This window comes from Geotrypetes seraphini, chromosome 14 (assembly GCF_902459505.1).
Source record: "Geotrypetes seraphini chromosome 14, aGeoSer1.1, whole genome shotgun sequence".
Classification (NCBI taxonomy): domain Eukaryota; kingdom Metazoa; phylum Chordata; class Amphibia; order Gymnophiona; family Dermophiidae; genus Geotrypetes; species Geotrypetes seraphini.
In genome coordinates this window covers 71,167,145-71,180,805 of record NC_047097.1, presented here as the reverse complement: position 1 = coordinate 71,180,805, position 13,661 = coordinate 71,167,145, and the positions used below count along the sequence as shown (strand labels likewise).

The window sequence follows — 13,661 nt, the reverse complement described above, 5'->3', positions numbered from 1 at the left end:
TTAAAGATGAAGTTTCTCCTCAAGCTTGTTCAAAAGCCTAAACATACTTTGTGCAATTCTGAGAGAAAGAAAACTGTGTGTGTGTGGGGGGGGGGGTGGGCTTGGGGGGAGACAAAGAGCAAAACAAATGAGCAGTCATGACCAGGACACAAGGCGCATTCCTATGGTCTGGTGGGCCTTAGTAAAAGTCTGAAATAATTTCCCTTGGATTAACATGTGAACAAACACATTTGCTATTTATTCTTCCTAACTGCAGCTCCTTTTCTTTTTTGGGTTTCTCCCAAAATTGCACATCACAGATCACTAATTGCATGGAAATAAATAGCAACAATATACTGTATAAAGGTTTTTGAGACCTAATGTTCCCTTGGCAGTAGAGTCCTGAGAAAGGCACTTTAGCTCCAGAGGGATATAATAAAACGTCATCTCCTCTATTCTGTTTACTGACCATTATTTGCACACAATGAAACGGGACAATCTTCTGACTTCAGTACCAATGGAAAGGGAAGCAGCTCCCCTTGCTTTCTGTCCCCTGGAGTTAGAAGTGTGATTCAAGGAGTACTTCTTGCCAGATTAGACTGAAAAGCAGACTGCGTAGCAGCCCTTCACAACTGCAGCTTGGCACCACTGCCTTATGCTGGAGAAGCCAACTTCTGAGCCAGGAACTCTAATTTCCTATTTGGCAGCACAAATAAAAGGCATTTGTATTTAGCTCATGCCTTTTTTAGTAGTAGTTCAAGGTGAGTTACACTCAAGTAAGCTTTCTGGATCTTTAATATACACTTTCAAAGTCTTTGGCTTTGAATCCTGCATTTTAGGACTTCAAAGCTAATACAAGTCAAACTTCCAAGATGAGATGTTACATCCGTCTGGTCCAAACCACAAACTAATTGCTGCATAACCCATATGTAACAGTGCTCCTAGTAACACAAGCTCTTTTCTGTGAAACTTCCTCACTCGAGAGTCGTAATTTTCTGCAGGCTCTCTCCCCAGTATTATACTTTGTAATATGATTGGCAAGAAAGTCAGTGTCTTACTGTCAATTGTGATATTAACTTTAGAGTAAAACAGTTTTTATCGATGATAATCAACTACAGTAGTACAGAATTACACTAGGTCAACAATACTAACAGGTTGTGTAAATAGGGACAGAGTCATTAAAACCTTTTAATAACATAACCCCCCCCATCCCCACACCTACCCCACCTGTAACAGGCCCAGAGGAAGAGGAAGAATACTCCAATAAAGCCTTAAAGGTAAAACGTTTCTCTTATGGCCCCTGGGTGATACCAGCCATCTCTTCCGCCAACAAAAAAACCCAAAAAGGCAGTTCAACAGTGTCCTGTGTCCAACAAACAGCTCATTGCCACCCATCCCTACTATGAGATGGTATTCGGGAGTAAACTGCACCCTCCCAAGTAAGCAAGAACCATTTATGCCTATTGGCATGACCTCTCGCATTTTGGGCCTCCCAAGCAGCAAGAGTGTGGACTTGTATCCTCCACTTCCAGATCGATGGAGGGTCCGAAGAGCTTATTAAATGGGGAATATTGACACTCAACTCTAAGAAATGTCATGTTGAACCACCAAAACCCATGGCAGCGACTGGCTCAGCAGTGGGGCTGGAGCATGGATACCAGGGATTCCAGGTATGCAGGTCATACAGAAGGCACGGCGGCATGCAGGATATTGGTACAAGGGACAGGGCAGGGAGGGGGGACAGGGTACAAAGCCTGGGAGGGACAGTGGAGAGCCTGGCAGGGAAGGAGGGGTGATGGGTGCAGTGTCTGGCAGGGGAGGGAGGGGGAGCCAGGTGCAGATCCTTGCAGGGCACTTGAATATTAAGCCTCCCCTATCTTATATGCTAGTCAACCATTTTTCCTCCTTTTGGGGGGGGATGGAGGTCTCGGCTTATATTCCAGTATATATGGTAATTCCACAACTCGTATACTTTCTTGGCAAAGAAAAATAATGCAACAAACCAAAGTAAATGCATGGCATTCCCTTCCTGCCCTCAAAAAACCAAATATTTCACAAAGAAAAATTCTTCATTGCGCTCTGCCCTAAAATACTAGGGATTAAATAAGTTATGTGTACACAGGAAGAGAAGCATTTAGCATCGCTAAGGAAATATCTTTTTCACCTTGTCTTTTACCAAGTTGCATAAGAACATAAGAGTTGCCAGACTGGGATAGACTGAAGGTTCATCAAGCCCAGAATCCTGTTTCCAAAAGTGGCCAACCCAGGTCCCAAGTCCCTGGCAGAAACCCAAAGAGTAGCAACATTCCAGAGCTCAGATTGTGATGTCATAATGCCTCATTCCACCAATGCCTAAGAGCCAACCTCAGCAGTGATGTCACAAGTGCTTGATTGTCCTATACTTGGCTCACATAAGAGCTGCCATACTGAGAGAGCCAAGGTCCATGAAGCCCAGTACCCTTTTTCCAACAGTGGCCAATCCAGGTCACAAATACTTGACAAGATCCCAAGGAGAAAACCCAATTTAATGCTGCTTGTCCTAGGAATAAGCAGTTCATTTCCCTACGTTGAGCATGAATTTAAGTTGCCTAGTAGCAGAGAAGAGTAGTTGCCACTGCTAATTACAACACCCACACCCCAACATTATCAATGATCTCTAGGAACTGAGCAGATATGGGAAAGCTATGGTATAACGTGGTAAATGACAGCAGAGGAAGACCAACATAAACCACTGAGTCTGTCCTGGAAGGTTATTGGTTTGTACCTGTCACACAGCACACGTTACTTTCCCTGTAATTTCTGTATGTTTTGTCACACTTAAGACTATTGCAATTCGCTTCTATGTGGTCTGCCAGAGTTAATTAAGAGGCTCAGAACACAGTTGCTAGGACAATAGCCAGATTAGCTTGCCACTCCCATGTCACACCTGTACTGGCTGAACTTCATTGGTTGCCAGTTGCATGGTGAATACAATTGACCTTGGTATTTAAATCTCTTCATGACTTGTTACCTAAGGTGATTGCCTCTTTATTACAGGCATACGTATCTTGTTGCCCTCTGAGATCACAAGCTAGAGACCTTTTGATTGTTCCTCCGCTTCGGTCAGTCACTAAGGTCGTAAATTGATCCCGAATGTTTCAGGTGGCTGGACCTTCATTGTGGAACTCAATTCCAGACCCTATTCATCTAATTTCTGATTTTTTGGCATTCTGGAAAAGTTTGAAAGCTTTTTTTTCCCAATTGGCCTTTTCAAACCTAGGCAATGTATAATTTTAGCAGTCATCTGGCCTTATTTGTTTTAAGGAGCAGGTCTCGGGCTGTAAGTTATATACTGTATTGTAGTGTGGTTTGTTGAGTTTTGTTTCAATTTTGTATGTATTGCTGTCACTCACTGGATATGCAGGCTACAAGTGTTTTAAATAAATAAATGCAAAAGTCGTTACATAGCTGAGAAAATACTTGCTGATGCGGCTTTTGACTCTACCTCGCTGTAGCTTCTCCTCATTTGAAAAAGCCTTGTTTGTTCAATAATTCCTCTGAAATATTACCACAGCTCCTCTCTCCTTCCTCTCCTCCAGTGCACACATATTTAAGTGGATGAGCGGCTGAGATGTAATTTATGGGTTGAGATGGCATAATCTTATGTTTTTTGCTGATGTGCAAGTCCTGAAATATGTATGTAATATTGTGAGCTGCCTTGGATAAAGGCGGATTAAAAATGTTTTAAATAAATAAATCTTCTCTATCTTCTGATGGAGATATGTTATTGTGATCATTTTCCTCCAGAATCTGTATTCTTAGTGAGATATTTTTTTAAAAATGGCCTCCTTATCTGAAAAACCACCAGGGGAGATCTCACCACCATCCTTTTTGCTCATTATGCAGACTTAATCGCTGCCTGGTTATACTGTTTCACCACCTTGAGACGTGCTTATCACCCTTTCACCTCTAATCACATACAGTTTTAAAACCATCCACAGAAAGGCCATTCTGACATGGCTGAGTCAAGTCCCGAGGTGTATTGCCAGTACAGAAAAATCCAGCCAGTGTGCACTCCTGGAACTGCATCTAGGGTTGTGAATGAAAAGCATTTGAGTGATTTCTCTTACCCGCTGCAGCCAAAGACTTTATTATAGAGATAGGAGGGAAGGCCTTTCAGGTGAATGTTGTTATCCACATAAACATACTGCAGTTCTCGAGAGCGACCCAGATCTGGCCAAAGAAAGGAAAAGAAAAAAAATGACATCAATCTCTTACATCCCAAATGAAGTACGTCAGCATTCAATTAGCAAATGCCTAGAAGCAAAAACATCAGCCCCCCCTTCTGCTATCAAAAGCTCATCATGCCTCCAAAATAAACCTTGTTGTAAGACAGTGTCCGCGGCTTGAGACACCCGAAATGCGTGACTTTGCCAACATGACATCATCACATCGACATCAGCGCATGCGCAAAGGCCCTGCACCGGCAGTGGGGAGGTGCCTGCAAGGAAAATGCCAGATAGGAGAGGCGTCAGCTGACTGCCAAAGGACGTGACGCTCTGCGTGAGAATCAGCCGGCACCTCTCCTCCCCCCCCCCCCCCAGTGTGCCATGGGTTTTCCAGGCTACATTTCTGGTACCGACCTTTGATGTGAATCACATTTCCATAGGCACTTTAGGCCACCTAATGCCACTTCCGGCATTAGCTATGCCCATAGAGGCCTTAGGCAGCCTAAAGCACCTAGAGACATAATTCTGGCACCGAATTTTTAGGTGCCTTGAAACTCAATTAAAAATGTTATGTAAACGGTTTTTTTACCTTTTAGAGAATTTGGGCCTTTGTGTCCATTCCATACACTTTAGAGTTGCATTTCTTATCGTCGCTTATTTTGTCCACATTAAAATCATTTTTTTCTTCAGTGAAAAAGCGTGAGTTAGTGCCAGGCTATTTAAACGCGAGTGTCTGACATGGAGAATGGAGTCGATTCAGCAAATGGCCACCAGGATGGTCTCAGGACTTAAAGATCTCCCATATGAAGAATGTTTGAGCAGGCTGCGCTTATATTCTCTCGAAGAGCGCAGAGAAAGGGGGACATGATAGAAATATTCAAATACATCATGGGCCGCTTTGGGGTGGAGGAAGAAATCTTTTTTCTTACGGGTCCCACGGCGACAAGAGGGCATCCGCTAAAACTCAGGGGGGGGGAAGATTTCATGGGGACACCAGGAAATACTTCGTCACAGAAAGGGTAATTGATCAATGGCATAATCTTCCACGTCAGGTAATCGAGGCCAGTACTACGCTCGACTTCAAGGGACGATGGGACAGACAGGTGGGGTCGCTCCAGAGGAATGATTCTCGAGGGAGGGAGAGTTCTTGAGTGGGCAGACTTGTTGGGCCGCCGGCTCTTTTCTGCCGTCATATTCTATGTTTCTATATACGTAGCTATTTTTAACTGGAATGAATGGCGGTCTAAAAGCGAGTATTCTCTTGACTCTGCCCTTTGTTCTGTTCAATTACTAAGTTTATTCTGTTGTTTGTTTTTTATATCAAAGCAAGCAATTCTGGCAAACATATAAACCCCTGACGAAGCCAACCAAGATAACCCCTGTCAGTAATACGAGCTAAGTGCCATTTTGTTTTAATGCTATGATTTGTCAATGTTAATTTTGTTTACACATATTAAACACATTAGATGATCTTCATTAACTTTAAGCATTTTGATATTTCATGGAGAGTTTTGCATGAGACCCATGATTACAGCATTGACCTCCAATTAGAAAGACAGAGTTCATGTCTTCAAGCCTGATTTGAGCATACTGAAGTGTCTTTTTCTCTCTATTTTTGAAAACAAGCTTAGGGCTATTAGTCTAATGATAGTGCAATTGTGTTGCTGTTTGAATGGGGATTTTTATTTGCACTTATATCACTGGTTTTGGATTTATTACCACAAGGTTAACGTAAGCACCAAGATACTGTTCACTAGTGAGGGGACCACCCTCAGGTTGTGGCTTCAAGCCCTGCGCTGCTGCTTCTTCTGACCCTGGGCAAGTCACTTAATCTGTTAGATAGATGTAAGCCTGCCAAGACCAATAGTGAAAAATGCTCGAGTGCCTGAATGTAAACCGCTTAGACCAGTGTTCTTCAACAGCCGGTCTGCAGACCGTTGCTGGTCCGCGGCCGGAACGTGCCTCGGGCCTGAGGAGATCAGTGCACAAAGCTGAGGGTGGCGGCTCCTACGTGCGTCCTGCAGCTGAACCGGCAGCCTGCTCTCTGACGTCGCAACGTCAGAGGAAAAGCTTCCGGATGATGCACGAGGAGCTGCCGCACGTGGCTTTGTGCACTGATCTCTTCAGGCCTGAGGCATGTTCTGGCCGTGGACCAGCAGTGAGGAAGAGGGAACCAGCCGCAGGCAGTGAGGAAGAGGAAGCCGGCTGCGGGTGGGAGTGCTGGTGTGTTTCTTGCAGAGGGGGAGGAAGACAAGAGAGACAGCTGGCTTTCTCAAGGCATTGTTTGTAAACAAGAGAGGGCTGGACACCCAGCCTCACCCAAATGCCGTGATGAAGGGATGGCACATGGAGGGAGGGAGGGAGACAACAAAGGTAGGGGGAATGATTTTATTTTCAATTTAGTGATTGAATTGTGTCAATTCTGAGAATTTTCATCTGCTGTCTATATTTTGCACTGTTCAGGATTTGTTTCTTTTTTTTCTGGGGTTCTACTGCATGCAGAGTCTTGAATCTTACGGTTTCGTTTGTCTATATTAGTACTTTTAATTTTGGTCCCGCATTGCATAGGGGTTATCTGTGTTCTGGTAGGAATGAATATTGAGAAGCATACAATGTGCTTTGTGTAGTTTAATTTTGTGGTTAACCATTATGTGTTGTTAATAAGATTATATTGTGTATGTGTGTATATATGAAAAATGAATGGAAAAAATAGTGTTACAATCGGTACTATTATGGGGGCGGGGTCTGGGGTGGAGATGGGCGGCGTCTGGCCCACAACTTAGCCCGATGCTCTTCAACCGCCAGTCAGTCCACAAAATAATTCTTTTATTTCCGCCAGTCCATAGGGGTAAAAAGGTTGAAGAACACTGGCTTAGACAACCTCTACTGATAGGCAGTACATAAAATAACAAATGGAAAAATGAGCCACCCTGGATTCAATTATTGTTGATTATTTTTGCTTTTACACAAAGCACTTTGTGCCTCCTACTGTACTTCTAAGCTGCTTAAACCCAAATCTTACATAATTACGCATTTCATTGGGCCAAGCTACTTTTTACGTGCCAAAATTAAAGAAAAGAACCTGTCAAGCAACATCTCATTCCACAAAACGGCCAGGATCACTTCCAAGCTAACACCACATGGGACTGTACAGGTTTTGTTTTGGGTTTTTAAAAATCTGACCATTTTATTACACAGCTCTAAGGTAAAAAGAAAGATTTTTAAAAAAAACCCAATCCTAGCAAATTCAATTACAGAATATTCATCCTACACAGAAAAGGCCAGCTCAGAAGACCGCAATATTAAACAAGCACTGTCTGGCAAAGAAACTCCTGGCCCGCCAGGTACTATTTTGAGGCCCTCGGTACGTTACCATTGTTCTGGAACGTTGCTCACCTCATTGCTGGAACCTCACGCAAGCGCTTTCCTTCGTCTGTATGTGATTGTGAGAGGACAATCGCGTACAGACGCAGGAAAGCGCTTGAGTGAGGTTCCAGCAGAGAGGCGGGCAACGTTCCAGAACGTAAGGTAACCTTTGGAGGCAGTGCAGCTTGTGCATGTATATGTAATCTCGTGAAATTCGGCACCTCTCCTGCCGGTGACTACTTGATGTAAGATGGCGATTGTGTCCGGTGCTGGAGGTGGTGAGAGATGAAGGCGGTTGCGGATGCGACCACAGGACACTTAAGTCACAAGTTTTCCAGGCACAAGTCGGACATTGATTCTCCCCTAGAGGACTACCCCAAAATCTTGTCTCTTGCAACTGATACTTTAGAATCTAAATCGCAATTTTGCATGAGGTAAAACTCTTTAGAGTTTATCAATCTTTCCTTAATTGCTTCTGATCATTTCAGCTATAGGCAGTTGAAAGCAGTGCAACATGCAGAAAGTGAAAAACTATCTAAACTTCACTTCCTGTATATGGCCGTTTGGGGGAGGATGGGCTGGGGAAGGCTTCAATGGCTGGGACTGGAGTGAGCTTTGACGGAGACTTCAGTGATTGGAACCTAAGAACAGGACCAGGTAGAGCTTTAGATTCTTGCCCAGAAATAGCTAAGGAGAAGAAGAAAAAACCAAACCAAACAACAACAACAACAACAAATTTTTAGATTTAATCAGGTTGAGCAGACTAGATGGACCATTCGGGTCTTTATCTGCCATCATCTACTATGTTACTATGTTCTGCATATTGCACTGCTTTCAGCTGTGTATAACTGAAATGATCAGAAGCAAGTAAGGAAAGATTTATAAACTAGAACGAGTTTTACCTCATTTCTTTACTAAGACATTAACTATATTTTTTCTGCGGCCCTCCAAATCCAAAATGTGGCCCTGCAAAGGGGTTGAGTTCTACAGCAACCAGCCCAGCCGCACACTTCCTGCTCCAATCTTGCACATATCTGCTGACATACCAGAGGGAAAATATAAAGCCAGCACCCACCTCCCCACACACCTTGGCTAGCGAGTAACGTGGATGACGAGTGTTTTGCAAGATGAGCAAAAACATTTTCTTACATTTTATGCATATGCGTGCGTCACATCAAATACGCATAATATATGCGCGTCGCATCACCGATCGCGTAATACATGCAATGCACCCGCAGTTCAGGCTCGCACAACATACGCACATCTCACGCTGAGCGCGGCTGAACGTAATCAAAGCATCATGCCCAATTCACCTGCAGTGAGATCTTGCCCTGACTGGCTCAGGCTCCTAAGGCCCTTCCTAGCTGGCAGGGGAAGCCCCCAAACCACCCATCGGCAGCTTTGGGGCATCACCCACTGGCTGAGCTGATTGGCCAGCAGGGAGAGTATCAAAAAAAATTAAACTAGACAAATGTGTCTAGTGATTACTCTTCTGAGTAAGCGCCAGGCACAGTTCCTCCCCCTTTTACTGGCGCTACTCCACACAAATAGCATACATATAATTTGCAAGCTATTCATGCTGAGCATTACCAGTAAAAAAAAAAAAAAATTCTCCCACCATAGTATTTTTTTTTACCCTGGTGTTGGAGCTTTGTGCATCCAGCCCCCAGTGTGTTCATTGGGTTGCACCCTTAACATTTCCAGTAATGCAGGTCTTTGTCAAAACTAAAATGAGCTTAGATCTGTGAACGCGAAGGTACTCGGCTACCTACAGAATACACAGGGCAGTTCTTTAAGGGGAAACTTAATTGGAGCCCATTCTATCAAAGAAAGTAGGTGCCTATTTTCCTTGAAAGAATACCCACATAGTCAGGCATTCACACACAGGCCAGAGATACACATGCAAAACAATATTCTCGCAGCTATAGCGGGTCTAAATGGCCCATTTGCCATCTGCAAACAATGTGCTATTGAAGTTATGAAAATCCATCTTTTTGACAATCTCCTCTCTTCTTTCTTCTCCCTTCTTCTACTTCCCCCTCCTCCTCCCCTTCTCCTGATCCTTCCTCTCTTGATGTCACCTTGAGCCTGAATAGGAATGCGCAACGCACAAATAGAAGATTAGATATGCACATTGTTAGTATTTCCAGCATTACATGTACACATAGACGTGTATTTTATCTGGTATTTTGCTCATGTATGCTCACATTTTCTATGTAAACATTAGCAGCCTTCTTTATAAAATCACCCCCTTAATGTGCAAAGAGTAAAACCATACCATCCCCCCCCCCCCAAAAAAAAAGAAAAGATGGAAACTTCACAAGAGGTCCTCATGCATGAAAAAGAAATGAAACAAAGATGCCACCAGATGAGGCTTAATTAAATGTTTAAAGTTATGTTTTCAACACATCAACAGATACATAAGAACCAAATTCTAATTGTTGTCCCATTCACTTACCAAGCGGTAAGAAGGCCAGACGGTTTCCAGCCATGGAAAGCTCATTCAGGTTTGGAAGCTGGCAGAGATGGCGTGGTATGCCCCACAGGTGATTGCGGTCTACCGTCAGGTACTGCAGGGAATGGCATAGATGCAACCTCTCGGGTAAAGTGATTAAACAATTGGTTGATAGGTCGAGAGTCTGTAGCTCCTTCAAATCCCCAATTTCTGAAACCAGAAAGAGAGAGCTCCACTTAACTTAAAAGAATTAGAAATTGCCATTACTTTCAGCAGCTTTCTTTAGGGACCTGGTGAGAGCTTAATATTTCCAAACATATACGATAACAACTGAGTGCCAGAAGGTTAAAAATAAAGAAGCCAAACTTAAAATGAAGTAGGAATGAAACTAAGGCCTCCTTTTATGAAATTGTGATAGCAGTTTCTAGCGCAGGGAGCCACGCTGAATGGCCTGCGCTGCTCCCCACGCTTACTGAGTTCCTATGAGCGTCGGGAGCAGAGCGGCTCCCTGTGCTAGAAACTGCTATTGTAGTTTTCTAAAAGAGGAGGGTAAGTATCAAGAGATTGAGATGGAAACCCTGAAATACTTCTTAAATTCAGAACGAATTAGCATATGTACTTCTCTGTTAAAGGATCCAATACACCTTTGTCAACCAAAAGGCTAAGTACTATATATGCAGGTTGACTTAATCATTAGGCTGAACAGATGGTTGCCTAGGGGGAGAGGTGGTGGGAGGGGAGAAGTGAGTAGGTTTATTCAGAGCAAAACAATAGATCCAAGAAGCTGCACTAAATCAAAGAATCACCAGCATTTTCCAGAAATAGACCCCTTGCCTGGGTTTTGGAAAGTGCCCTCATTATGTAAAAACTAGTCTTATAGCCCGTTACATTAACGGGTGCTAGAATATATGTGTGTGTGTCTCTCTTTATTTCTTTCTCTCTCTCCTTAGCTGCTTTCTGTCTTTCTTTTTCCTTGGCTGTCCATCACCACCCCTTGCCTGCTCCCCCTGTCCATTCTCCCTTCCTTTTACCTCCCCTGTGTCCACCACCACCCCTTCACAGTTCTCCTTATGCAGCAGCAGCCCTTCTCCCTTTGTTTTACCTCCCCCCTGTCCAGCAGCACCTTCCTTCTCCCCCTGTCCAACATTAGGCCTCCGTTCCTTTACCCCCCCGATTCACATTTGAAAAATTCTGCAAGAAAGAAACAGCAATCCCAGCACTGTCTTAGCTTGAAAAGATTCAAAGGGGGACAGTTTAAATTTGTCCCGGAGGGGGTGGGTTTTAAGGATATCCAAAACGAATAGCACTCTCTTCACTGCATGCAAATCTGCCATGCCTATTCACTATTGATGTCCTGAACCTCACCCCCTTAGGAAAGGTTTAAAGAATCATTGCTTTAATCTATGTTTTATATGGCTGATAGCTACCACTTTATAGTATTATGAAGTTTGTGCTGCACATTGGAAAACAGTCTCTCAGAAGAGGCTCTGAAAAGCCCCTTCCAGGGCAGGAAGTGGCATAGAACTGTGGACAAAACCCCACCACAGACAGTAGCAAGCAAACAGCCCAGGAGAATGCATGGCCGTGTGCACTGGGCTGACTCTTTCTGAGACTCTGTAAAAAGTTACTCTACAAAAGAGTGTGCATTTTCATAAAAGATTTCTAAGAATATAGCATTGATCATATCGTTTAAAGCAGGGGTGTCCAACCTGCGGCCCGGTGAAGTATTTTGTGCAGCCCTGGTCGAGGGCGATGCAGTGTTTTCCTCTGCTGCCCCTGGGTGTTTACCGTCTTGCCGGCTCCCTCCTCTGTCTTGCTGCAGCGTTTGCGCAGCCCCAGAATAATTTTTTTCGGCCAATGCGGCCCAGGGAAGCCAAAAGGTTGGACACCCCTGATTTAAAGCTTTGGCAGACAAGGACAACAGCAAAGCTCAGAGGATTAGGGAAAGCAAGCAAGTGGCTTTGTGATCAGATTGGACAGAAAACCACAAAACCAGGGCTCACATCCTGCTTCTGCTACAACTCTTGGCTACCCATTTAATTTGGAAGCTCATTGGGGCCAGGACTTGCACATGTACTGTGTGTACTTCACTGAAAAGCCCCCAGATGCAAAGTGCAACCTAGATGAGGAACTGAAATGATGATGACCACCGAGTGTATATCTGTAAATAAGTTCTTGCAAAGTAGGTGAAGGAAAAAGGCAAACTAAGACTAAAAAAAAAATAAAAAACCTTCTCTTGTTCAATACCTGTTTTCAGACCACAAACTGCTGAGCTGAACAGCCTTAAGACCACAGCAGCTCTCCAGGGACCCCAAGCACACCTCTGGTTTGCATAAGTATAAAACAATTACAATTCCTTTCAGAGGCTGTTTATGATGGTCTTTCAAAAACCACTTGCACAGTATTTACCTAGCAGATGGCTAGTCTCAGGGCGCTGGTCTTTGACCAGAGGGCCGCCGCGTGAGTGGATTGCTGGGCATGATGAACCACTGGTCTGACCCACCAGCGGCAATTCTTATGTTCAGTAAAAGTTTGCTCCTGTGCAAGTCAGACATCATCGATGGTCAGAAAAGAAGAGGTCAGTTGAAGATCTTTGGTTTGATGTCTGCAGGTGCCTATGAGAGTCATGACAGACACTCCGAGAGTATGAAGGTCTGCACTGTGGAGTGACCCAGAGTCAGAGGAAAAATCCTCTTAAAAAGACGACATACTTTACTAAACCCGCGTCAATCCTGTTTATCAACCAAAACTTATGCTTCTGTGACCGGAAAAATACAATTGCAAAATTAGTTCTGGAAACAATGTTTTTGTGGACTAATTTACGGGGGAATAAATCATTTACCCCTTTTGGAAAAAGTACGTGTTGCAAAAGAATACCCTTCAACTGGTCAAGTTAAATAAACAATGGATGGAAATATTTCTTCAAGAAATGGATGGTGCAAGAACTGAACCTCAAGGAACCCCATTTTGCAAAGCTACTGTCTCTTAAAGAATGGAATCATTTTCCAATCAAAAGGCTTAAGAACATAAGCAGTGCCTCCGCTGGGTCAGACCTGAGGTCCATCGTGCCCAGCAGTCCAACAGGTCCAGGACCTGTGCAGTAATCCTCTATCTATACCCCTCTATCCCCTTTTCCAGCAGGAAATTGTCCAATCCTCTTAAACCCCAGTACTGTACTCTGCTCTATTACGTCCTCTGGAAGCGCATTCCAGGTGTCCACCACACGTTGGGTAAAGAAGAACTTCCTAGCATTTGTTTTGAATTTGTCCCCTTTCAACTTTTCCGAATGCCCTCTTGTTCTTTCATTTTTTGAAAGTTTAAAGAATCTGTCCCTCTCTACTCTCTTATGATCTCTCAAAAGCCAAGCTCACAACACATTTTCAGACCTCCAGAATCAAACCAACCACTGGTGTCTGAGGGAGCACTCGGTGTAGCGTGGTTGAATTACAAACCATCCACTATAGGAAGCCTTGCTGTTTGATGATGAGAAAGAAAGATGTGTCCTACACATTTTGGGACATTACTATCTCAGCATTTGACATCTTCATATAAAGTTAGGGCTCCTAAGAGTCCATTTACTTCAAGCCACCGCACTCCCTGGCAAAGTGCCTTTTCAAACCTGCCCCTTCCTGCGTGTCTGTATTCCTTGTTAC

The 13,661-nt window shown here is 43.8% G+C and overlaps 1 protein-coding gene across 1 annotated transcript in view; it reads right to left on the bottom strand.

Moving 5' to 3' along the window:
- LRRC28 (leucine rich repeat containing 28) overlaps positions 1 to 13,661 on the bottom strand; it is a 50,397-nt gene that overhangs the window by 14,374 nt on the left and 22,362 nt on the right. Inside the window, exons 6-7 of the mRNA XM_033920550.1 lie at positions 10,012 to 10,218; positions 4,089 to 4,191 (exon numbers count right to left, since the gene is read on the bottom strand). Of these exons, the coding sequence (XP_033776441.1) occupies positions 4,089 to 4,191; positions 10,012 to 10,218 (310 nt within the window). The remainder of the gene's footprint in view (positions 1 to 4,088; positions 4,192 to 10,011; positions 10,219 to 13,661) is intronic.